The sequence below is a fragment of the Lampetra fluviatilis genome, chromosome 27, assembly GCF_964198595.1.
Source record: "Lampetra fluviatilis chromosome 27, kcLamFluv1.1, whole genome shotgun sequence".
Lineage (NCBI taxonomy): Eukaryota > Metazoa > Chordata > Hyperoartia > Petromyzontiformes > Petromyzontidae > Lampetra > Lampetra fluviatilis.
This window is the reverse complement of record NC_136301.1, coordinates 6,751,485-6,776,844: the sequence shown is the minus strand read 5'-3', so window position 1 is coordinate 6,776,844 and position 25,360 is coordinate 6,751,485. Positions and strand designations below refer to the sequence as shown.

General features: G+C 49.4%; 1 protein-coding gene across 5 annotated transcripts in view; it reads left to right on the top strand.

Moving 5' to 3' along the window:
* Positions 1–25,360, top strand: part of DAGLA (diacylglycerol lipase alpha) — a 103,604-nt gene that overhangs the window by 54,464 nt on the left and 23,780 nt on the right. For all 5 annotated transcript variants that reach the window (XM_078869153.1, XM_078869154.1, XM_078869157.1 and 2 more), the window contains 6 exons: positions 6,600–6,724; positions 7,102–7,264; positions 17,269–17,352; positions 18,275–18,352; positions 20,346–20,426; positions 23,625–23,767. In XM_078869153.1, coding sequence (XP_078725279.1) covers positions 6,600–6,724; positions 7,102–7,264; positions 17,269–17,352; positions 18,275–18,352; positions 20,346–20,426; positions 23,625–23,767 — 674 coding nt within the window. The remainder of the gene's footprint in view (positions 1–6,599; positions 6,725–7,101; positions 7,265–17,268; positions 17,353–18,274; positions 18,353–20,345; positions 20,427–23,624; positions 23,768–25,360) is intronic.

Below are 25,360 nucleotides of genomic sequence, written 5' to 3'. Positions count from 1 at the left end.
TTATTTTTTTTAAAATCTCTCACCCAATTGAGATCCAATTACGCGACTGCCATTCTGCGCCCGTGACGTGAAGTGGGTTAACATAGGTAGGAGGAGGCTGTACATTATTTAAGAAGAGAGTAACAATGATTCCCGTACAGCCCATCAATGCGGGACGGATCCCTGCAACTTAAGGGCACAACGACCTTTGATTTTTATTTCAATGCAAAGTGTGGCGACAGTCTGCCACAGGCTGCCACACAACGCGAGATGGAAGTGGAATCACGACTGGAACTCTTCAAGGGAGGCCTCACGAAATTCTCAAGTGCTGCGGTGGCGAGATATTAACTCCATCGCCTGGTATACAGGAGGTTGTGGGTTCGATCCCGACCCTGACAATGGCTGTATATTTGGAGTTTGCGTGTCTCTCTCCCCGTGGTGGCGTGGATTTTTTTCCGGGGCCTCCGGTTTTTCCCTCCACATTTACTATCAACATCAGGCGTTGAGAGTACTTGGCTGCTGTAAATTTCCACGTGATGACGAGCCAATTCATTGAGCTATCATTCGTGGTGAGGTCGCTTCTAAAAAAGCGCTAGATAGCACAGTGAGCCTTACCTGGTACAAAAAAAAAATGGTTTGTTTTATTTTATTGTCATGTGGATTTGTCTCCGGGTCCTCCGGTTTTTCCCTCCACATTTACAATCAACATGCGTTGAGAGTATTTGGCTGCTGTAAACTTCCATGTAATAAGCCACTTCTTTGAGCTATCATTTGTGGCCAGGTTGCTTCTAAAAAAAGAGCTACATAGCTCAGTGGGCCTTACCTGGTAAAAAAAAAAAATTATAATCGATCTGCTACTCACAATCGAATGGAGTTGAATGGACTAAATGGGCCCCGTCTCGTTTCCAGCCTTGTTTTGGATGACAAAAATTATTTTTCTCATGCAAAATGGCCTGGCAGATATTTCCACACACTGGCTGTCGCGTTTCTGTGTTTTTTTTGTAAAAGAACCCTTATTTTTTGACAAGGGGCGTGCCACGGTGGTTAGCGCGCGCTGCGCTGTGGGACCGGGTGATCCCGAGTTTGATTCCCGCATCATCATACATCGCCCATGGTCATCGGCATCCCCCTCACCAACCCTCACTGACCCACGTGGTGAAGGATGCTAAAACGACTCCCCCCCCTCCCCCCCTTAACCAAGACGGCATGAGGTGACCTTCATACAGCAGTGGATTGACGAAGGGCTGTATATTATTTTGAAAACATAAATGTATTTCCTCCTTCACCCAGTGGTGGATTGATCGTGGCTGATGATAATGATGATGAAAGTTCTCGGCAGAAAATCCTGTGTAACGGTATATGGTGTTTTTCTTCCCCCATCTTGAATTAATTTCCTGAGGTGTTAATACACGCTAAATATTGTAGGGCTGAAGTTAATGTTATTTTGCCTGTTTATAGCTTAAATTGTATGTATTAGCAAACTTAGGTGAAATGGGATTTTATTGGATGGTGTTAATGTCTCAAGATTTTTGTGCTTGAACATGTAAACCGGTGATATCACGCCATCTGCAAACAAATGCGTAATTTATTTTTTAATCTGAATCCGCATCTTTATTTATCCTGGAGAAATCCGATGAGCCATGAAGCTCTTTTTCACAGGTGTCCAGTAGGTTAACGAGTGAGGTTTGAAAACACATTCTCTACATGACTTCGTTCGCACCGCCGCACGTAGCCGACGGTGCTAAACAATAAGAACGACGAACCAAGGGAAAGAAACCTTTCTCAATTCAAGTGGGCCATGTTTTGATGCGTCGTCTTCTGAGGCCCCCAAATGGTTAATTATCCCACGGGTTCAGTTTGTCAGTTTGACCTTTTAAAAGTTCAACGTCAGCCCGTCGCTGCTGCTCGTATTGATGTGGTCCTTTTTATCAATTGACAATTTTTTTAATCGCCCGTTCCTGGGCTCGTTTCAATCAGGCGCTGTGCAGCGTGTAACAGATACGGCGCACTTATTTATTAATTAATCGCCGTAGATTCCATTGAATTATTCCAGGAGCATAGCGATGCTCTCCCTTCCCGGGGATTTTGAGTGGCGACATTATAAAAGGCGGATTCACTGTGCATGGTCAGTGAAATTACCATGTTGATTGCGGTCGATGAGTAACGTATGCACATCGGTTAGCACGGTTGGCTACGTACGGTGCAAAAGAAGTTCAACACACATACACGCATGCGTACGTAAAGAAGGCCGTCTCGTGTAGGCCAATTAGTTTCAAAGACAATGCGTATATAATTATCAGAGCATGTTTGCATGTTTTGCCACAAGTGCGTGCGGTTAATGCAGACTTAATTCCTTGCAGTAGGTGTCTATTTGGTCTTTGAACATCTCAACACCTGTTTTATTTCCAGAAAGATTAACGCCTATTATTATTTTTGTATTATCTTGATACTTGGAAGAAAAGTCCGAAAGATATCCATATATACGTGAGCATACATGCATATTGAATAGTGTGAATATTCATGAGCGTACAGCATTATACGATAACGAAATATCGTGAAGCATGTGATGTTCGCACAGAATCGATTTTCCTCGTGACGACGATGATGCCGGTGTTCTATCCGAGCTGGATTTTTTTCTCTCCATGTTCTTGTGGTATAATGTTTCTGAAGCGTTAATAGGACACTTTGCAGTTTTGGTATGTTTTGAAACAGAAGAATAACTCAATTGATATGATAATCGTGGCCTTCATGAAGCCGTTTTTTTTCATGGTGAGTGAATCGTACAATTTCGTTTTAAAATGGTGCACAAGGGTGGCGCAATGTTAGCACAATGATTGCGCATGCTTCTTGGTAATACACGAAGAGACTAGGGCGAGGGTCATTAATTGTAGGCAGCTGAAACCTTGCCATTGTTGCAGAGTAGCCCCCCCCCCCCCCCCGTAGGTTCTCCTCTCCATGTCATTGCATGGCAGTGGCGGCAGCAACTAGACATGGCAGCGATAGAAACTAATGGACCAGAAGCGTCAAATTCAGTGAGGGCAGTATGAAAAAGCAGACTTTTCCATGAGGCTCCGGGATAGACACCTGTCTGCAGGCATTGTCGTGCTGTTTGCAAACTGCCTTGCTTCTCGGTGTTCAGGAGTTGTATTAGCTGTAGGTGCAGACACTGCAGCACAGACAGCGTGCCGTGTTGTTTTTTGGTGAGTTTAATTAGCTGTAGGTGCAGACACTGCAGCACAGACAGCGTGCCGTGTTGTTTTTTGGTGAGTTTAATTAGCTGTAGGTGCAGGCATTGCAGCACAGACAGCGTGCCGTGTTGTTTCTTTGTGAGTTTAATTAGCTGTAGGTGCAGGCATTGCAGCACAGGCAGCATGCCGTGTTGTTTCTTTGTGAGTTTAAATAGCTGTAGGTGCAGGCATTGCAGCACAGGCAGCGTGCTGTGTTGTTTCTTGGTGAGTTTAATTAGCTGTAGGTGCAGACACTGCAGCACAGGCAGCGTGCCGTGTTGTTTCTTGGTGAGTTTAATTAGCTGTAGGTGCAGACACTGCAGCACAGACAGCGTGCCGTGTTGTTTCTTGGTGAGTTTAATTAGCTGTAGGTGCAGACACTGCAGCACAGACAGCGTGCCGTGTTGTTTCTTGGTGAGTTTAATTAGCTGTAGGTGCAGGCATTGCAGCACAGGCAGCGTGCCGTGTTGTTTCTTGGTGAGTTTAAATAGCTGTAGGTGCAGGCATTGCAGCACAGGCAGCGTGCCGTGTTGTTTCTTGGTGAGTTTAAATAGCTGTAGGTGCAGACATTGCAGCACAGGCAGCGTGCCGTGTTGTTTCTTTGTGAGTTTAATTAGCTGTAGGTGCAGACATTGCAGCACAGGCAGCGTGCCGTGTTGTTTCTTTGTGAGTTTAATTAGCTGTAGGTGCAGACATTGCAGCACAGGCAGCGTGTCGTGTTGTTTCTTTGTGAGTTTAATTAGCTGTAGGTGCAGGCATTGCAGCACAGACAGCGTGCCGTGTTGTTTCTTGGTGAGTTTAAATAGCTGTAGGTGCAGGCATTGCAGCACAGGCAGCGTGCCGTGTTGTTTCTTGGTGAGTTTAATTAGCTGTAGGTGCAGACATTGCAGCACAGACAGCGTGCCGTGTTGTTTCTTGGTGAGTTTAATTAGCTGTAGGTGCAGGCATTGCAGCACAGGCAGCGTGCCGTGTTGTTTCTTGGTGAGTTTAATTAGCTGTAGGTGCAGACATTGCAGCACAGGCAGCGTGCCGTGTTGTTTCTTGGTGAGTTTAATTAGCTGTAGGTGCAGACACTGCAGCACAGACAGCGTGCCGTGTTGTTTCTTGGTGAGTTTAATTAGCTGTAGGTGCAGGCATTGCAGCACAGGCAGCGTGCCGTGTTGTTTCTTGGTGAGTTTAATTAGCTGTAGGTGTAGACATTGCAGCACAGACAGCGTGCCGTGTTGTTTCTTGGTGAGTTTAATTAGCTGTAGGTGCAGGCATTGCAGCACAGACAGCGTGCCGTGTTGTTTCTTGGTGAGTTTAATTAGCTGTAGGTGCAGACATTGCAGCACAGGCAGCGTGCCGTGTTGTTTCTTGGTGAGTTTAAATAGCTGTAGGTGCAGACATTGCAGCACAGACAGCGTGCCGTGTTGTTTCTTGGTGAGTTTAAATAGCTGTAGGTGCAGACATTGCAGCACAGACAGCGTGCCGTGTTGTTTCTTGGTGAGTTTAAATAGCTGTAGGTGCAGGCATTGCAGCACAGGCAGCGTGCCGTGTTGTTTCTTGGTGAGTTTAATTAGCTGTAGGTGCAGGCATTGCAGCACAGGCAGCGTGCCGTGTTGTTTCTTGGTGAGTTTAATTAGCTGTAGGTGCAGACACTGCAGCACAGGCAGTGTGCCGTGTTGTTTCTTGGTGAGTTTAAATAGCTGTAGGTGTAGACATTGCAGCACAGGCAGCGTGTCGTGTTGTTTCTTGGTGAGTTTAAATAGCTGTAGGTGTAGACATTGCAGCACAGACAGCGTGCCGTGTTGTTTCTTGGTGAGTTTAATTAGCTGTAGGTGCAGGCATTGCAGCACAGGCAGCGTGCCGTGTTGTTTCTTGGTGAGTTTAATTAGCTGTAGGTGCAGGCATTGCAGCACAGGCAGCGTGCCGTGTTGTTTCTTGGTGAGTTTAATTAGCTGTAGGTGCAGGCATTGCAGCACAGGCAGCGTGCCGTGTTGTTTCTTGGTGAGTTTAATTAGCTGTAGGTGCAGGCATTGCAGCACAGGCAGCGTGCCGTGTTGTTTCTTGGTGAGTTTAATTAGCTGTAGGTGCAGACATTACGGCACTTGTAGAAATGCCATCAGTTAGCGTTATCGGCTCTGGTGAAGATGAGTGCAGGTTTTCCGTGAGGTACGTGATGTGTGTAGGTAAAAGTCCGTAACAAGGAATTGTAAATAGCGAGTGTGAGAGTGAATCGCCGTGTAGGGAATGTTCAATAAATAATGTATAAGTGAATTTGTAAGCGTAGTTGGCACGCGAAAACGAAGCCACAAATGAGTGAAGCGTAAGGCTGGAAGTTGTTGGAGGGTGTTATTGTTAGTCGCGATTGAAGCAATTATCAAGAGTGTGTGAGCGGTGGTGTGTGCACATCTATAATTACGTGAACGTGAGTGTGTACATGTGCATGCGTTTTGTCTGCTTACCAGGCGATGTAGACTTGACGTATGTGTCACACGTAGGCTTTCGCAACCAATTTTATTCATAATATAACCCAAAAAACCTTTATTATGAATGTATTAAAATTGTAAATGTTGTGGATTTACTCTCCAACACACCGGTGGGTTGAAGTAGTATACTAAGCTATACACTACGCTATACACTACACTTTACACTATACTAGTAACTAATTGGCGCGTTGTTTACTTGACAAACCTCACTGGCTGTGTCGGGTGGTGGAGGGTGACGACACATTTATACTTAAATATCGATTTAAAGCTTTCATGACTGCAGGGATTCATCTTATTGGTTCTTTCGGTAAAGTCACGTAGAAGGGAAATAATAAAATAATACAAATTAAACATAATAAAAAAATTCTCACTACGTTTCGGCCACAACGCAAGCAGCCGTCCTCAGGTGAAGACCAGGTCTGTCCGGGAGTCTGAATGAAACACCACCACGCGATCTACCCCAAAAACCTTTATTGTGAATCGATGTATGTAGTCGTAGCTTTTGCGTAGCGTCCGTGTTGTTTAGAAGGAGGTAGGTGGTGCTGGTACGTAGACGTTTTAGAAGAGTAGATGTATTGTGTGAATATTGCAGTGTGTGTGTTGGAGGTGAGCTGTGCACGTGCAGGTATCGCAGTAAACGGCGGTAGTGGGTGAATTTGGTGGGATAAACGCGGGCCTGATAATAGCGGAGGATAACGTGCAGCGGCATGGGGGAAAGGGGGGGGGAGGTGTAGTGTGCAGGTGTTTCAGGTGTTGCAGGTGAGCCGGGAAGGTAAAACACACTCACTCATCCGTGAGTATGCACGGAAACTTTGAGGTGTGTAGGCTTCATGGTTTTGGTACAATTTGGTTCACACACACACATACACACACGCAAAGTCTGCTTTATAGAGATTGCTGAAAATCGTTTTTGTTCTTCCAGAATGTCATGAGCATGTACAAGGACGTGTGCTACTACATGCACTACGCGCTGGCTGCGTATGGGTGGCCCATGTACCTCATCAGGAAGCCGGCCTGCGGACTCTGCAAGCTTATGGCCAACTTTTCGTGAGTACTGCGCTTCGCTGGCGCCAGCGTTGGCCCCTTGCCGTGCTCTCGCGTTGCACCGAAGGCTCATGGTAGCACCCGGCGTAGTGGCATCACTCAGAATACGCTTCGGGACGCCAAAGGGGTCTCGCACTGTTACAGCAGTTGGGGAGCACAGGTGGTGGGCAGGTGGGGCACGTAGACACAGGTGGTGGGCAAGTGGGGCATCTCAGTCAGTCATCCCAAAACACCCGGCTCCTTCCCCGTGACCTCAAAGCGCCCCCTACCCTGACGCAAGAGCCGCGGTGACATCGCCTCCGCTCGGTGGCGAAGGGCAGCGGCGGCGCCAAGCTGTTGTTGTTGTTGTCGCTGCTGCTGCGCCGTGTGAACCGTGTCAGGTGCTGCTGCCTGGGCTACTGCGTGCGGAGGCACCGATTCTCTCCCAGCCTTACGGTGCAGGACGACAACTGCTGCCAGTGCAACGTGGCCGCGATCCGCCGCCACTTCCTGGACGAGGGCCTCTCGGGGGTGGAGATCGTCTTCGCCTCCATCCACGACGCGGTGAGAGCGTCGCACGGCCCGTGCGCGAGCCTCATACGCACGCGTGTTGAACTTTTTTTGCACCGCATGAAGACGACCATGCTAATTGGAGGTTTGTTGGGGCGGGGGAAAGGACGACAAACTAAACACTTAAAAGCAGTTCGAAAGAAATTAGTTTTCAATCTAGATTTTAAAAAGCATAGCTCTAGCGGGCTTGCTAATATCGCAAGGAAGAGCGTTCCAGACGGCCGCAGAAGCGGTCCGGTAGTCTAAGATCGGCATGCAATTAGCTTTGCCTTTTTATTTGTCTATGTTGAAGTGCAACATTTGCATATTTCATCCACAGATTTTATCTACATATGTGAAGTTGAACGTGTTATTTTTACGTTTTTTCTATTGCGAGTTGTATCAAATGCATTATATTATAGTGTTTGTACGTACGTATGTACTATGTTGAACTTCTTTGGCACCATACGTAGCCAACCGCGCTAATCGGAGGTGTGGGGGGAAGGATTGCAAACTAAACACAAAAAATCAGTTCGAAAGAAATTAGTTTTCAATTAGATTTAAACGTGCATAGCTCCAGTGGGCTTCCTAATATCGGAAGGAAGAGCGTTCCAGACGGCCGCAGAAGCGCATCTGAGAGCGCAGCGCGATGCGGTACCCGTCTTTGCAGAGATGTATGTTGAACTTCTTTCACATTGTACGTAGCCAACCGCGCTAATCTGATCCTCGCCCGCACGGATGTGTTTAACGCGAGTTGACACGGCGCAGTCTTCCCGACGAGGCAATCGTACCGTGGCTCTTTGATTTCTTCACCGGGTGAAACACGCCAGCGTGAGTTCCGTTGCTCTATCGTTGCTCTCTCTGGACAACGGGATGTCGTCGGTCGACGGGTACTCGATGCTGTTGGGCGTGATCTCTCGCTTGACAAGAGTGGCTCGCGTGGAAGCTGCCATTATCCACTCCAGGAAATAAGCCAAAGCTGAGGTCGAATCATTTCGTTCGCTCTGCCCGTCAGTCTGTCTGACTTGGCGTCACGAAGACGAGTCGGTATGAATACAATTTCAGCGCCAAGTTTTTTGTTGCTTTTTTGGGACCTGCCCTGTAGAATTCCGGCCTAAATTGATCGAAGGTTCGACAAAAACCTGGTGATAGATATAAAATAAAAACACCCCAACGCTAAAATGGGCTGAGCCGCTGCCCAAGGCGTTGCGTGCCGTGCGTGCGTTGCATCCCCGGACGCCGTCTCGCGTCTTCGCGCGTCACGCGCCCCGTCCGACGTCGCCTCGTTGCGCCGGCTCGGACGTTATCGTTATTGGCCGCTTGATCGTAAGCGCTCCCGAGGTCCAACACACTTCTTGGAATCCGTGCAATGGGCGAGGTTCACCTTCATCGTCGCTCTTTCAAACGTCTTTCTGGCAGGCCAGTGCACAACGTTGTCATTCCTTTTTCACGGGCTTGCCATTCGTGGCACGACAGTGAGTATTTGCGAGGGTGTCTGAAATCTGTTGATTTGTTTCCACTGCACCCGTTGTTAATCATTTGAAAGCAATTTTGATTTCAGCCGCGTAAGGGAGGTCTGAGTGCCACGAATTTCCATTCACACTGCACCTCGTCCAGAGCAACCGCCAAGCGCGTATTGCCACTCGGTACAAAGAGAGGCAGCAGGTTAACCCCCTCCGCCTTAAGATCTTGGATTATATAATAAATAATGAAATCCAGAGACACTGTGAGGGGAGGATAACGGGGTAGGTAAATACAGGAGGGATTAATGGTTATTTTTAGACGTACAGGCTCGTTGAGCTATGACAGCCAAAGCACTGGTCTTCACTTAATATTGATTGTGCGTCCTGTGTTTATATATATGTAGTGACATAGGCCGTCACTACTGTGTCGGCCCGTACGAGGGCTGGGGGCCCCAAGGGGTGCCTGGGGGTCACGTGGTGGAGGGACCCAGACCTTCCCAGAGGTGGCGGAAGGGAGGCGTGGCCTAGGAAGGGAGGCGTGGCCTGGGAAGGGAGGCGTGGCCTGGGAAGGGGATATAAGCGGGGTGTGGATGCAGAGCGGGGCTGTTGAACTCCGAAGTGAAGACGACATCATCGGTCCTCAAGTCCCGGGTCGTCGTCCTGGGCCAGGCAGCCCGTAGCCTGCCTGGTCCACTCTGTGTCGTGTTCCAGAGTGTTAGTGAGTTGAGGAAGGTGGTCACCACCTCATGTACAGTGTTATATTACTTACCGTTTAATACATAGTGTTGCCTCCAAGCTGTGTGTGTGTGCACCTAATTCGAAGCCACTACATATATATATACACTGAGTTGTCTATGGCTGGTCTGCGCTGTCCCATAAACCACGCTCACTCTATGCTTGGCTTCAGCAATTACAGCGTGCGGCTTGTGAATACACGTGTTCCCGTGATTTGGTTGAAAAGGGAAATGCAAATCTGTCCGACGAACAAAATCGTACTTGCGCCTTTAGAGCACGGGTGGAATTTAGGATTTCCTGTTCGTGAATGGAGCAGATCGATGAACTCGTTGTCCAAAATGGTTTTTTTTTATGACGGGAATAATCGTGGTAGTATTTTTCTTTCAAAGGAATTTACTTCAAATTGAATTCCACAAATTTGACTCGTTATTTTTCAAAGAGCTTTTTGCACGTCAGAGAAGAGCAGAGTGCCCGGAGAAAACGCACGCACACACGAGGGGCTTACGCCTTCTCATTTTGTTTTCTTTCCAGTTTATTTCGAACCGTAGGGCCATTATTAATCTGTTTTGTTTTGCAGCTGAAAGTTATTTTCGCAGCCTAGAAAAATCCGAAACCCACTTCAACAAATTCCGCGCTCGGCTTCTTGCTGGGAATTTGAACCCTTCACCATTCTGAGCGGTGGTGTAGCAGTTAGCGCTCCGCTGCGCTACGAACCTGGTGACCCGAGTTCAATTCCCGCTCACGGCCAACACCCAGTGACGATTATCTGAACCGGTCCTGGGCCTCCCCCAGAACAACTCAGCCTCAAATGAGTACCTGGTGCGATGTGTAAACATCGCTATTGGGAAGACAAAGGCGGCCGGGCGTGGTGTTGGCCACCCACCCCCCTCGTATGCCGTGCCGGCCTGCATAGATGCTCGCTAACAGCACTTGCCCCTACAGTCTGTTAAGGCTATACGGGGGATCTTTGTCTTTGTGCGTGGGTGTAGTGGGGAGTGGTTTGTTCAACCAGTCTACAAAACAAAGACTCATTCCTGGCAGCGGTTTCAGCCTCACCACCTCTACATAACAAAAGGCTCAGTCCCATTTACACGCACCTTTACATCAGCTGCACCTTAACAACTCTTTTCAACCAGTCTACACAACAGAGGCTCATTCCTAACAACGTGCTTCAGCCGCACCGAACCTCACAATAATAATATCCAGGGCCTACCTTGGCTCCTCCCACCCTCAACCAGTATATATATGTAGTGGCGATACGCGCTGGGGTAGCGATCAGGTGCCAGCGCGTCGGGATTGGATGTGTGTGTGGTGACGCGCGCTGACGGTGAGGGATCAGGGGTCAGCGCGGGATCGTGTGTTGTGTGGTGCTGATTGGCTGGGTGCCGGTGACGCGCTGGTGTGGGAGTGATCGGGTGGCAGCGTGGCGTGATTGAGTGATGAGTGGAAACACGCGCTGGGGGAAAGCGGATCGTAGAGATAGCGCGTCGTGATTGGTTCACTAAGGAGCGATGCTCGCATCGAGGTCCGCATCCGCTCCGTCTTCCCGGGAGGAGGGACTATATAAGGTGATGCGCACAGGCGCACGGGGAGAGTGTATCCAGCGAAGACTGAAGACGGAGAGGAAGAGACAGGGCCCTGCGGTACCCAGTCCCGCTGTCCTGTGAGGACCCGGACTCGGTGTAACCCAGAGGCGGAGTGTAGGGGGAGCATGCAGTGTCAGCATGCGGAGTGTGTAGCCAGAGAGCTAGAGTCTACACGAGACGAGTGATGTGTGTAGCCAGAGAGCTAGAGTCTACACGAGACGAGTGGAGTGTGTAGCCAGAGAGCTAGAGTCTACACGAGACGAGTGATGTGTGTAGCCAGAGAGCTAGAGTCTACACGAGACGAGTGGAGTGTGTAGCCAGAGAGCTAGAGTCTACACGAGACGAGTGACGTGTGTAGCCAGAGAGCTAGAGTCTACACGAGACGAGTGACGTGTGTAGCCAGAGAGCTAGAGTCTACACGAGACGAGTGATGTGTGTAGCCAGAGAGCTAGAGTCTACACGAGACGAGTGGAGTGTGTAGCCAGAGAGCTAGAGTCTACACGAGACGAGTGATGTGTGTAGCCAGAGAGCTAGAGTCTACACGAGACGAGTGATGTGTGTAGCCAGAGAGCTAGAGTCTACACGAGACGAGTGGAGTGTGTAGCCAGAGAGCTAGAGTCTACACGAGACGAGTGATGTGTGTAGCCAGAGAGCTAGAGTCTACACGAGACGAGTGGAGTGTGTAGCCAGAGAGCTAGAGTCTACACGAGACGAGTGACGTGTGTAGCCAGAGAGCTAGAGTCTACACGAGACGAGTGACGTGTGTAGCCAGAGAGCTAGAGTCTACACGAGACGAGTGATGTGTGTAGCCAGAGAGCTAGAGTCTACACGAGACGAGTGGAGTGTGTAGCCAGAGAGCTAGAGTCTACACGAGACGAGTGATGTGTGTAGCCAGAGAGCTAGAGTCTACACGAGACGAGTGGAGTGTGTAGCCAGAGAGCTAGAGTCTACACGAGACGAGTGACGTGTGTAGCCAGAGAGCTAGAGTCTACACGAGACGAGTGACGTGTGTAGCCAGAGAGCTAGAGTCTACACGAGACGAGTGATGTGTGTAGCCAGAGAGCTAGAGTCTACACGAGACGAGTGGAGTGTGTAGCCAGAGAGCTAGAGTCTACACGAGACGAGTGATGTGTGTAGCCAGAGAGCTAGAGTCTACACGAGACGAGTGACGTGTGTAGCCAGAGAGCTAGAGTCTACACGAGACGAGTGATGTGTGTAGCCAGAGAGCTAGAGTCTACACGAGACGAGTGGAGTGTGTAGCCAGAGAGCTAGAGTCTACACGAGACGAGTGATGTGTGTAGCCAGAGAGCTAGAGTCTACACGAGACGAGTGGAGTGTGTAGCCAGAGAGCTAGAGTCTACACGAGACGAGTGACGTGTGTAGCCAGAGAGCTAGAGTCTACACGAGACGAGTGACGTGTGTAGCCAGAGAGCTAGAGTCTACACGAGACGAGTGATGTGTGTAGCCAGAGAGCTAGAGTCTACACGAGACGAGTGGAGTGTGTAGCCAGAGAGCTAGAGTCTACACGAGACGAGTGATGTGTGTAGCCAGAGAGCTAGAGTCTACACGAGACGAGTGACGTGTGTAGCCAGAGAGCTAGAGTCTACACGAGACGAGTGACGTGTGTAGCCAGAGAGCTAGAGTCTACACGAGACGAGTGATGTGTGTAGCCAGAGAGCTAGAGTCTACACGAGACGAGTGGAGTGTGTAGCCAGAGAGCTAGAGTCTACACGAGACGAGTGATGTGTGTAGCCAGAGAGCTAGAGTCTACACGAGACGAGTGATGTGTGTAGCCAGAGAGCTAGAGTCTACACGAGACGAGTGATGTGTGTAGCCAGAGAGCTAGAGTCTACACGAGACGAGTGATGTGTGTAGCCAGAGAGCTAGAGTCTACACGAGACGAGTGGAGTGTGTAGCCAGAGAGCTAGAGTCTACACGAGACGAGTGATGTGTGTAGCCAGAGAGCTAGAGTCTACACGAGACGAGTGATGTGTGTAGCCAGAGAGCTAGAGTCTACACGAGACGAGTGACGTGTGTAGCCAGAGAGCTAGAGTCTACACGAGACGAGTGATGTGTGTAGCCAGAGAGCTAGAGTCTACACGAGACGAGTGATGTGTGTAGCCAGAGAGCTAGAGTCTACACGAGACGAGTGACGTGTGTAGCCAGAGAGCTAGAGTCTACACGAGACGAGTGGAGTGTGTAGCCAGAGAGCTAGAGTCTACACGAGACGAGTGATGTGTGTAGCCAGAGAGCTAGAGTCTACACGAGACGAGTGATGTGTGTAGCCAGAGAGCTAGAGTCTACACGAGACGAGTGATGTGTGTAGCCAGAGAGCTAGAGTCTACACGAGACGAGTGATGTGTGTAGCCAGAGAGCTAGAGTCTACACGAGACGAGTGATGTGTGTAGCCAGAGAGCTAGAGTCTACACGAGACGAGTGATGTGTGTAGCCAGAGAGCTAGAGTCTACACGAGACGAGTGACGTGTGTAGCCAGAGAGCTAGAGTCTACACGAGACGAGTGGAGTGTGTAGCCAGAGGCATAGGGTCTACACGAGACGAGTGATGTGTGTAGCCAGAGGCCTAGAGTCTACACGAGTTAAGTACAGAGTGTAGCCAGGGAGAGAGAGTCTACACGAGTTAAGTAAAGTGGGTTGTCGGAAGAATAGAGACCACACGTTGTATTGTGACAAGTCAAGATTTAATAAAAAGTGTGTTACCCGTCAAGAAGTTTCCTGCCGTCATTTCCGATACTTCATATACAAGGACTGTTTTCTTGGAATTTCTCTTACTTGAAGACGGAGGCTTGTGTTGCCTCCGAAACGTCGTGATTTTTATTTTATTTTTATTTAACTTTTATTAATTAAAAATTTTTACCTACGTGACTTTACCGGAAAAAACCTAAGAATATAGTTTTAATAGTTTCAGGAATATACATACCAGATGATGTGCAGCACATGTACGAAGCTCCTTCCTGGATGGCTCCAGCCAATCACAAAGCGTAAGACAAAAAATACAAGTCTACAGCTACAAAGGACTTGCATTTTACATGAAAACGGTTTTTTTAATGTAATTAAAATTTTACATGAACATTTAAACAGCAGAAATTGGAACCCTCATCTCCGAAATTGGCTTTGAAGGTGAACGGCATAATGCCTATTTAAATCAGTGATGCTATCGCGTGTGGTTTTAACTAATTCATGATTATGTACTCGGCCACAATGCACGGGCTTGCACTTTCACGCGTGCGCGCGCGTGTGTGTGCGCGTGTGTCTAATTCGGCGGGGAGGGGTCGTGCAGCGGTTAGCAGCGGCCACCTGGGTTCGATTCCCGCTCACGGCGAGCGCCCGTGACGATTATCTGAACCGGTCAATGGCTTCCCCGACGTCGACTCAGCCTCAAATGGGTAACCGGTGCGGTGTGTAAACATCGCCGCGAGGGAGACAAAGGCGGCCGGGCGTGGTGCTGGCCACCCCCCACCCCCTTTGTGTTCCGTGCCAGCCTTAATAGGTGCTACTCGCTGAGAGCTCTTGCCTCCAACAGTCTGTTAAGGATACACGGGGGGCCTTTGTCTAATTAGGGAGCCGCGTGCAAAGCGCGCCGTGTTTCTGGGTGACGAGCAGAGACACGTAGGGGAGCGTGATGGAGCACAGCGGGGGAGCGGTGGTGCAGTGGTTAACGCACGGCGCCACGAACCCGGCATGCCCGAGCTTGACTCCCGCTCACAGCCAACTTCGGTGACGAATATCTGGGCCTCCCTGAGGTCGACTCGACCTGAAACGGGTGCCTGGTGCGGTGTATCAACATCAGGGCTCGCGACCGGCTGGGCATGGTGCTGGCCATGCCGCACGTCTGTGCGCTGTTTCCCGCTTTAACAGGTTGCTCGCGAACGCCACTCGTCCCAGCTGGTCTGCTCGGGGATATGCGTGGGGGCTCTCTCTGTTTGTATTTGGCGGAGCACGGCGCCTGTTCGTCATCGGAGGCGAGGAGATGTCTTTTTAAATCCTTCATATTAAGTTCACTTGCTTGCTTGCTTGCGCGCTTACGACCGTGCAAATATTTCGGTCGTTTTTTAACCCACTTTCCGTGATCCAATCGAGTTGACATTTTGCACACAGACTCGTTGTGCGTGACAATTTATTTTCGTGAATTTTTTTTTCCAAAATTTTACACTTTTTAGGAAAAAATAAATTATATTTAATTACCAATTGCTTAATGGTGGCAGGCAATCATCTGACCCATAGGTGGCAGCCATCTCAAGCCAGAGGACGAGAGGACTCTAGCCGCCACGCATATAAAGGATTTATAGTGAAAAACTTTGTTATTACGGGTTAATTTTTTGGCAAACCCAAATATAAGCATTACCAAAGGTGCGCTGCTGCTGCTGCTGCAACCTGTTGTGTCACAGCCAGAGGTTAATAGTGCCCGTGTCATTATTTTTCTGTTGGAAACTACTGCGCTGTAATGTGAGCTTTTCATCACCGCTGTCGCTCTCGCCCCCCTACACGACTAAATGATTGTCCCGGGGGGGGGGGGGGGGGGTTCACTCGCCGTTGTTATCCAGCCCGTGGACATGCAATGTCGTCGCCCCGTGTGTGTACAGCCAACTACGCGCGGTATCACGGTTGTTCAAAAGAGACAAATGAACGTGACGATTCCCCCCCCACCCCCCATCTCTCTGAAAAACACATGGACCCATTTAAGCCGGTGCATGCACGCGCACCGCACACACACACGCACGGCGACTGAGATTTAACACTTAGCTTTCAGCCGTGAGAGTCTTAAGACTACCGCGGCACGGGGGAACCGAGCTTGAAGCGCGGACTGGATGTTGTTATCTTTGAGGTCGCGATGGAATAAAGATGAGATCGAGAAACCGAGCTTGAAGAGTGCACTAGATGTTGTTATCTTTGAGGTCGCGATGGAATAAAAGATGAGATCGGGAAAACCGAGTTTGAAGCGCGGACTAGATATTGTTATCTTTCAGGTCGCGATGGAATAAAGATGAGATCGGGGGGGGGGGAATCTTGAGCAACCAAATGGAAGAATAGCATTGGGAAATGGGGATGTGAGAGAGACAAATCATCAATCTCCTTTCTTTAGCCATGTGAGAGCCCGCTGGGTGTGTGTGTGTACGTTGAGCTTCTTTCGCGCCGTACGTAGCCGACCGTGGCACTCGTATTGTCTTGCAATTGGTGCCGTTCAACCAGTTGTGAACCCATTCAGATCTGTCATTGCTTGTGATTGATGACCTTTGTTTAGGTCCACCGAGACTCTTGGTCCATTCCATACAATGCATCGTTTAATGTCCTCCGCGTAATCTCGAGAGAGAGAGAGGCTTTTCAAGTGATTGGTATGATTTTTCTTTTTAGCCAGGTGATAGTCAAGAGTGATTGGCCTTTTTAGGTGTCATGAACAGGCAAGTAATGTGCATGTTTAATTTGCGGTAAATTTAAAAAGTAAAACATTTGGCTGCGGTACGTTAATATTTTGTGCGCGTCAAACCTACCCGTTGCAGGGCTGGGTGAGCAGATTGCGAGTTCGATTTTAGCATGACGGCAGGAAATCGTCGGGACAAATGTATGTTCGTATAACACGTGGGCTTTCGTGACCAATATTATCCGTAATAATTGGGATCCTATGATTGAATGCGCATTATAAATCCGGAGTATTTATTCATTATTATTATGAAGGTTTTTTTTGGACATCACCTTTAGAACGCGTCAGGAACAGTAGAGTTGTAGCGCCGTGTTTGTCGATGGGGCATTGCGTCGTTATACGTTGAATGGTCCGTTCTGGATGACCACAGCGGCACACTACTACTGGAGAGATGTTTTATGTTCCATTTGTGCATCAGGTATCCGCATCTGCCATGGATTGTGCGGATGCAGTTTAAGCCGCATCTTGTGACGTTGCCGACAAAGATGATTCTGGCTGATGTTGATGATTAAAGTGACAATGATTGATGGTCATGATGATGATGAAAAAGGCGCCGGAGTTCAGGGAATCGAACTCAGGGGGCTGCCTGATATTGATGATTAAAGTGACGATAATTGATGACGATATTGATAGTGATGAAAAACGGGCCCGAGTCGGCGAATCGAACTCAGAGAGGGGGGGCGGGGGGGTTGCCCCCTTCTCTGCGGCGAAGACCCCGGGGGCTATTGCCACGGCTGCTCGACCCCTGACGCTGGATGCCCCCTTCGGTCCCGCGCGTGTTTCTTTGTGGCGGCCGCAGGTCTACGAGACGCCCTTCTACGTGGCCGTGGATCACGACAAGAAGCGCGTTGTCGTGAGTGTGCGGGGGACGCTCTCGCTCAAGGTGCGCCTCCGGTGACGAACAATTCGCTGCACGCGTACACGCGCGCGTCAAAATGACCGCCCTCACGGTTCTCATCTCCCTCGGTGTCGTACGTTGAACTTCTCTCGCACCGTACGTAGCCATCCGTGCTCATCGGAAGGTGCGTGGAAGGACAACAAACTAACCACACAACAAAAAAAGATAATTCCGCCACCGCCGTCAAACGGTTTACGTGGTGAGATATTCTCTATCGCGACCGCGTGGCTGTCGCTGAGGCCAGGTGGGCGCTGCGACATGTCACACACGCAGTGTCACCGGGGCACGCGAAGCTTGAACCTGCCGTCGTTCCCGTAAATAGACGGCGTCTCTCCCGTCGAAACGCAATGGACACCATGCACTGGCGGCGGAGTGGACGGTGCAAATGACGTGTCGATGCCAAGGGAGAATGATTCTGACCCTTAACTGCACGCGCTCGTATCGGTGTGTTACCCTTTGGTACGTTAGATCGAATCGGAACAGGAGGTGATTCGATTGCTTGAGCATGACAAAGACACTTGGGTTGAATATTTCAAATTGGCCGTGATTTCAATTGGTGCATGCCCATGTACGCTCGTTTGTCAATCCACTGCTGGATGAGGGCCCCCTCCCTCCAATGCCGTGCAGGCCATGGGGGTGGGTTTACTTGACCATACTTCACCGCGCTGCTCACTGTGGTGTTTGCTGAAGTTTGGGAGCATAGAAGTACTGTACAACAGTGGATATTGCTTCACGGAAGTCTCTTGCCCACCTTACAATTAATCATTGTTGTTTTTCAATGCTATATGCTGTCGTATTGTTATATTTTTTATATATATTTGAAAAAATCATGCTGTATATGTGTTATCCACTACCCGGTCTCCACCTCCACGGCGCGACGCGTGGCTGTGTGCTTTGTCTCCTTCAGGATGCCCTCACGGACCTGACAGGCGACGCTGAACCCTTGCCGGTGGAAGGACATCCTGGCACGTGGCTCGGGCACAAGGTAGAGAGAGCTTTGCCGTTCATATCCAGTGCATCCCACGACAGGGTGAATTCTTCAGAGGGTGGCTGCAGCTGTTTTTTTTATTTTTACCAAGTAATCCCCACCGAGATATTTAGCTCTTTTTCAGAAGTGACCTGGGCCACAAATGATAGCTCAACGAAGCGTGTGGACAATTATTGCAGCCATATACTCTTAAATGCTGATTCTAAATGTGGAGGGAAAAAAACAGAGGACCCGGAGAAAAATCCACGTGACCACGGGGAGAACATGCAAAATCCAAATCTTATACAGGTGTCAGAGTCTGGATCAAACCCACAACCTCCTGTATACCAGGTGAATGAGTTAACATCTCGCCAATGTGCTGCCCCAGGCCTTTCTCACAGCAAGAATGGCTTGGGTCAGGGGTCGGCAACCAAAATAACAAGATGAGACATTTTTTCGAATTCGGTAAATAAAACGCTCAATATTTCAAGAGCCGCAATGCCATGTGAGTGCGAGATGACGATCCTGAATAAATAACGTCACGAAGCAGTCGTTCAAGATATGTGGATAACGCTTTGGTTGTCTGGCCACATGGTAAAGATACACTTAATGCATTTCTAGATAATGTCAATTCGCAAAACCCAGCCATCCAGTTTACCATGGAAATGGAGGTGAATTGCACACTCCCATTCCTGGATATTTTGCTCGGACAGTGGCCAAAATGGTAAAATAACACACAGCGTTTACCGAAAGGAAACGCACACTGATGCCTATCGGAATGCAGATTCGCATCATCACCCTGCACAGAAATCCTCTCTCATCAAGACGCTCATGCATCGGGCTAAAACAGTGTCAGATGGTGAACGTCTGAGGACAGATGGGTCCAGAGATCAGAGAGAGGTGGATGGCTTCACTATTCTGGCAAATCACCCGATGATGCTGGATGTATTTACCAGCGAAACATCATACTCAAATTGAAAATGTCGTGGATTTACTCTCCAACACACCATTTTATTAATTTCCAAGTAATTGCAATTTTTACAAAAACTTCCCACGAAATGTCAACTATTGTACGAATTCTTTACATTTATTCCAAATTTTTATAGTAACCCTCGGTTTTCTGAGGAAAAATATGAGCCGCTGTTTTGTACCGGTGCAATGTGCTGCTACGGCTTGCAGCTTTTGGGAGCCCGTAGGTTAGCGCCGGCAAAGCTGGCCGTGTGGGTGAGATACCCACCGAGGGTTGTCGGGATGCTGAGCCCACCACGGACACTACTTGGGGCTCGTGAGGCTCCAAATCCCAAAGAACCACGTTCTCAAGCAACTGTGCATGTGTCTGTGTGTACGTTTGTGTGTCTGTGGGCTCAGCCTGGTCACAAGTGACTGCATCGAAATAAAACCCAGACTGGATAACTTCGCCAGGTGTGAACGATTGTGGGGAGCGGTAGTGAAGTGGTTAGCGTGCTGCGCTATGATACTCGGTGACCCAAGTTCGATTCCCGCTCATGGCCAACGCCAGTGACGATTATCTGAGCCGGTCCTGGACCTCCCCTAGGTCGACTCAGCCTCAAACATCGCGAGACAAAGGCGGCCGGACGTGGTGCTGGCCACCCACCCCCCTTCGTGTGCCGTACCGGCCTCCATAGGTGCTCGCCAACAGCACTTGCCCCAACATTCTGTTACAGGCTATACAGGGGGATATTTGTCTTTGGGCTCAGCCTGGTCACAAATGACCGCATCGAAATGAAACGCAGACTGGATAACTTCGCCAGGTGTGAGCCGGTTGCTGGTCACGCGATCGAGGTGCGTTGAGCGATGAAAGCCGGTTGAATCGGTGGAACAAACAGTCTTGTCAATGCGCCGCCCCGTTGCACCAGTTCGAATGCAGGGCTTTACGCCGCGCCGCTGTGCTCTTAAGTCTGCGCCCGTGTTGCTGTGGCGAAGGCAGCGTCGGCGTGTGATCCCGTACCTCATGCATTGCCTGTGTTGTGTGTCGCCTGTCGCTCTTCAGGGAATGGTTTTCTCTGCCAAGTACGTTAAGAAGAAGCTTGAAGAGGAGATGATTCTATCCCAGGCCTTCGGACGAGACCTGGTCAGTGCAGGTTCTTGCGCTCGAAAGTGTTTTGTTCAACGCGTTGCACCGCCACGTCTCAATTTGCTTCAGCGCGAGCTAACACGGCCATGAACAGTAGTTTGCTCGATTTAAAACGAAACAAAACTATTTTTTATTTGACCAGGTAAGCAATTGGTGGATAGCCCAGCTGAAACTGAGTGACCGAACGACGAACACATGGATCGATCGTGTTGACTGCTGGGGATCAAACCCCCGGGTTTTCCCTCCACATGTAGCATCAACGCACGTTTCAAGTGTCTGGCTGATAACAATTTCCACGTGATGCTAAGCCACTTCGTTGGGCCACAATTTGTGGCCAGGCCGCTTCTGAAAAAAAGAGCTACACAGCTCGGCGGGCTATATAGCGTACCTGGTGTGTTAAAAAAAAAACGAGTTTAAAAAATTAACGAGTTTAAAAATAACTGGCCCTGGGGTAGGCCACGGTCTACCCCAGGGGGATGGCGCCCGCCGGGGGTGACGAACGACGGCGTGGGTCGCCACGGGGAGGGAACGTGCAAGAGGAGGGGAGGGGGGGACGTCCACTCTGGAGAGTGACGACTTCGGATCGTTTGAGCAGGAGCCACACGGGTGGATCCGTTTCACCGCGAGGCGTGTGTGAGAGTTTGGCGAGGGCTTTGGTCGTGGGCGGGGGGAGTCTCTCACGATCTCACCAAAACAAACCCAATCACACCTCTACTGTGGATGATGTTGGTCACAAAAGCCTCACCTGTTAAACTCGCTCACGGCAGTCAGAGCGCATGCCTGTCAACCCCTTGTCAGTGCCCTGCCTTATTACAGACCAATTCAGACCTTATTGCTCACCCCGTGCCTCTAATAAATCTGAACGTTCGTCCTACAAAGTCCCATCACAAGGGAGAAACACAAACAGATAGACAATCACCACTACTACACTCACCACTTGTACATTCACCACTACATACCTGTCAACCCCGTATCAGTGCACTACCTTCTTACAGATCAATTCAGACCTCATTGGTCACCCTGTGCCCCTTATAAAACTTAACGTTCATCCTACAAAGTCCCACCATCACAAGGGAAAAACACACAAAAATAAGACGAAAAATGTTGCCCGCAATGAAACGGCTGTACGCCATATGGACCTGAAAACTGAATTCCCCTGTATAAGACTACGGGGTAAACCGCATGGGTTGACAGGTATGGTAGTGGGGAGCGGTGGTGTCAAAGCGGTTAGCGTGCTGCGCTGCGCTACAAACCCGGTGACCCAAGTTCGATTCCCGCTCACGGCCACCAACACCAGCGACGATTATTTGAACCGGTCCTGGGCCTCCCTTAGGTCGACTCCAACCTCAAATGAGTGCCTAGTGCAGTGTGTAAAAATCATCGCCACTGGGAAGACAAAGGCAGTCGGGTGTGCGGCTGGCCACACACCCCCTGATGTACCATGCTGGCCTTCGTAGGTGCTCGCTAATAGCACTTGCCTCAACAGTCCGTTAAGGCTATAACAGGGGATCTTTGTATTTGTCTTGGTAAGTATGTTGAACTTATTTCGCACCGTACGTAGCCAATCGTGCTCATCGGATGTGCGGGGGAAGGACAACAAACTAAACACAAAAAAGCAGTTCTAAAGAAACGAGTTTTCAATTTCGATTTAAAAGTGAACACAGCTCCAGTGTCTTCCTAAAATCAGAAAGGAGAGCAGTTCCAGACGGCCGCATCTGAAAGCGCGCGATGGGGTGACCGCTTTGGTTCGATGGCTGGCCGTGTTAACGACACAGCGATTCGTCGATTCAAATCTCCTCCCGCACCCACGTTGCACACGCATAAAAGTCGCGTGCGTGGGAGTTGCGTAATTTGCAATTTATGTAAATGATATTTGAATGTTATGCTAATGTCACACTTAGGCTAATGGAGGGGACAAACCCCAGACAGAACGAACAAAAAATCGACACTAAGGAGATGGTAGGAATGTGACAAAAAAACTCCCATGGGTTTCTCGAATCGAAGCGTTGACCCCTAAGCCGTGACGGATCATCTAATCGCGGGGGCGACGAGTGACTTGTTAACATGCCCTGGCGCGCTATCGCGTACAAATCACCGGTTTTAGTCGAATAAAAAAAAACAAGTGACTGCCGATGTACGCTTGCGAGTGCGCACGGTTGTTGCGGTGTATCAATTTAAACGAAACCGGGCGGGGGGGGGTGGGGAGCTCCCATAAATCACCGACGTTACCGCATTGCACCGCGTGCACGCCCACCGCTCGTCACGATGCTCGGCCACGCTCGTGTGGGTTCATACGGACTCCCGTGGCCCGTTGCGTAACGCAAGCCTTAAGTGATTCTTACCTCACGCGTGATGCCCCATCAGCCGTAAAGCAGTACTGTACCACGGGGGGGGGGGGGGGGGGGGCGGAGAAAAGATCTGCTCAAGTTCTCCCCCTCTCTCACACCTGCGGTTTTATGGGAATGGCAAGATCGTAGGCAGATTTTGTATTCGGCAGAGGCTTTTTTGGAATTCATATGGACATCGAATAATTTTTTGTAGACCGGCTCGTTGGTGAGATTGAATGTCAAGTGTCAACTGACGTGTAGTTTTTGCTGGCATTCGCTGGGGGAAAAAATGGCAATCGCGATGGAAATTAACGAGGATTACTCCATTTTATGCCAAACGTCAGCACGACTCCTCCTCTCGAGCCAGGGAGTGTGGGAAAGTCTGCCTGCCAGAATATAAATTAGGCCCTCTTTAGTCGTACATGAACATTTTTTGTCAACAAAAGTCCAAACTTATGGTATATTGTTGTTTTGTTTGTGTACGTGTGTTGTTGTTGGCGTGGGGCTACGTGTGTGCGTGTGGCGAGCGGTAGTGTAGCGATTAGCGTGTCGTGCTATGAACTCCGCTGACCCGAGTTCTAACCCCGCTCATGGCCGACACCGACGACAATTATCTGAACCGGTTCTGCGCCTCCCCTAGGTCGAATCAGCCTCAGACGAGTACCTGGTGCAGTGCGTAGTAAACATTGCCACTGGGGAGACAAAGGCGGCCCGGCGTGGTTACTGGTCACCCACCACCTCACGTGCCACATATGTGCTGATACTCGCTAAAACAGCACTTGCCCCAACAGTCTGTTAAAGGCTATCGGGCGGAGGGGAGGGTGGTATCTTTGTCTTTGTGTGTGTGTGTAATCACTCCGTTTTGCAGGGCCGAGGCACGAAGCACTACCACCTGGTCATCGTGGGCCACTCCCTCGGGGCGGGAACCGCTGCCATCTTGTCCTTCATGCTCCGCCCGCAGTACCCCACGCTCAAGTGCTACGCCTACTCTCCCCCGGGAGGACTTCTCAGGTGGCAACTCACAACACTGCGCACGAGACAAAGACAAAGATCACTCTCCCCCCACCCACCCCGTGTAGCCTTCACAGACTGTTGGGGCGAGTGCTGTTTAGCGAGTAGCTCGTGATGCGGTGACCCTCTTTGTTCAATGGGCAGCCAAAAGCTGCTGCTGCTGCTGCTGCTGCAAGGATGACCAGAGTAGTGATGGTTTGTGCTCCTTGACGAGATCGGAAAAGTATTGCGGTTCATTTGTGGCGTGCACTTTGTGTGTAATGAGTGCGACACCAAGAGACCGCGGCCTCGAGCGATGAGGGCCGTTCTGCCCCTGGCGACGTGTGGGGATGCGCGTTGGGTGCGATGGGATGTGAACATCGGGAAGAGATGTGGACTGGTGGATACAATGTCCGTCGATTTCCGTAACATTTACAAACACGAGCAAAGCTGTTGGCAAACATTTTTCTCAGCCCAAGGCCCTTCGCAATTATACTTTCGATTTAAAGCTTCTTTCGTGACTGCAGGGATTCATCTTCTTGGTTCTTTCGGTAAAGTCACGTAGAAGGGAAATAATGAAATAATAAATAAAACATCATAACATTTCGATTTAAAGCTTCTTTCGTGACTGCAGGGATTCATCTTCTTGGTTCTTTCGGTAAAGTCACGTAGAAGGGAAGTAATAAAATAATACAAATAAAACATAATTTAATTTTATTTTATTATGTTTTATTTGTATTATTTTATTACTTCCCTTCTACGTGACTTTACCGAAAGAACCAAGAAGAATTATACTTTCCTTTAGAATTATATATATATATTTTAAAATGCTTTCACAAATTACAATAAACGACAGTTGACAATGTGGAAAGGTATTGCGATGGAGCGAACACAGATGGAACTCCTGAGAAAGGTACCAAATACTGGAGAGAGAGAAAAAAAACCACGTGAAAAATCTGATAATTGTTTTTTTACCCTTCTATCTGGCAACAAAACTGACACCTTTTTACAAGGAGTCATGTTTGCATAAAACCAAAAAAAAAACAAACAAAAAAACAATTATCATATTTTTACTGGCAAATGAGGTTCCCATACAACGTGAAAAATCATTTAACTCGCAGCCAGCAAACACGGCGGCGGCAAGTGTTGCTGAAATCAACTTTCAGTGTAAAAATACCCCAAAACAACCGGAACGCTTTGGCAGTGCGCTTTAAAGGGTTCGAATGACCATGCTGCCAAGTGCCGACTGTCCTCACGTGAACCGAGTCTCTCAGTGGTGGCGGATCAGTGCTCTGAGCCACCCGGCCACCTCTGCCGCCCCCCTTTTGTTGTGAAGTGAGCTCTTGCAGGGCCGGCTGCTATGGTGATAGCCTGTAAGGAGCTCCGTAAGTTGATGCCGGGAAAGTCGATCACGGTCTGAGCAAATACATATTTTTTTAGGTAATTGGTTGCCGCGGTGGCAAGATATTAACTACCTCGCCTGGTATGCAGGAGGTCGTGGTTTCGATCCCGACCCTGACGCCTGTATATTTGGAGTTTGCGTGTCTCTCTCTCCGTGGTGGTGTGGATTTTTCTCCGGGACCTCCGCTTTTTCCATCCACATTTCGAATCAAC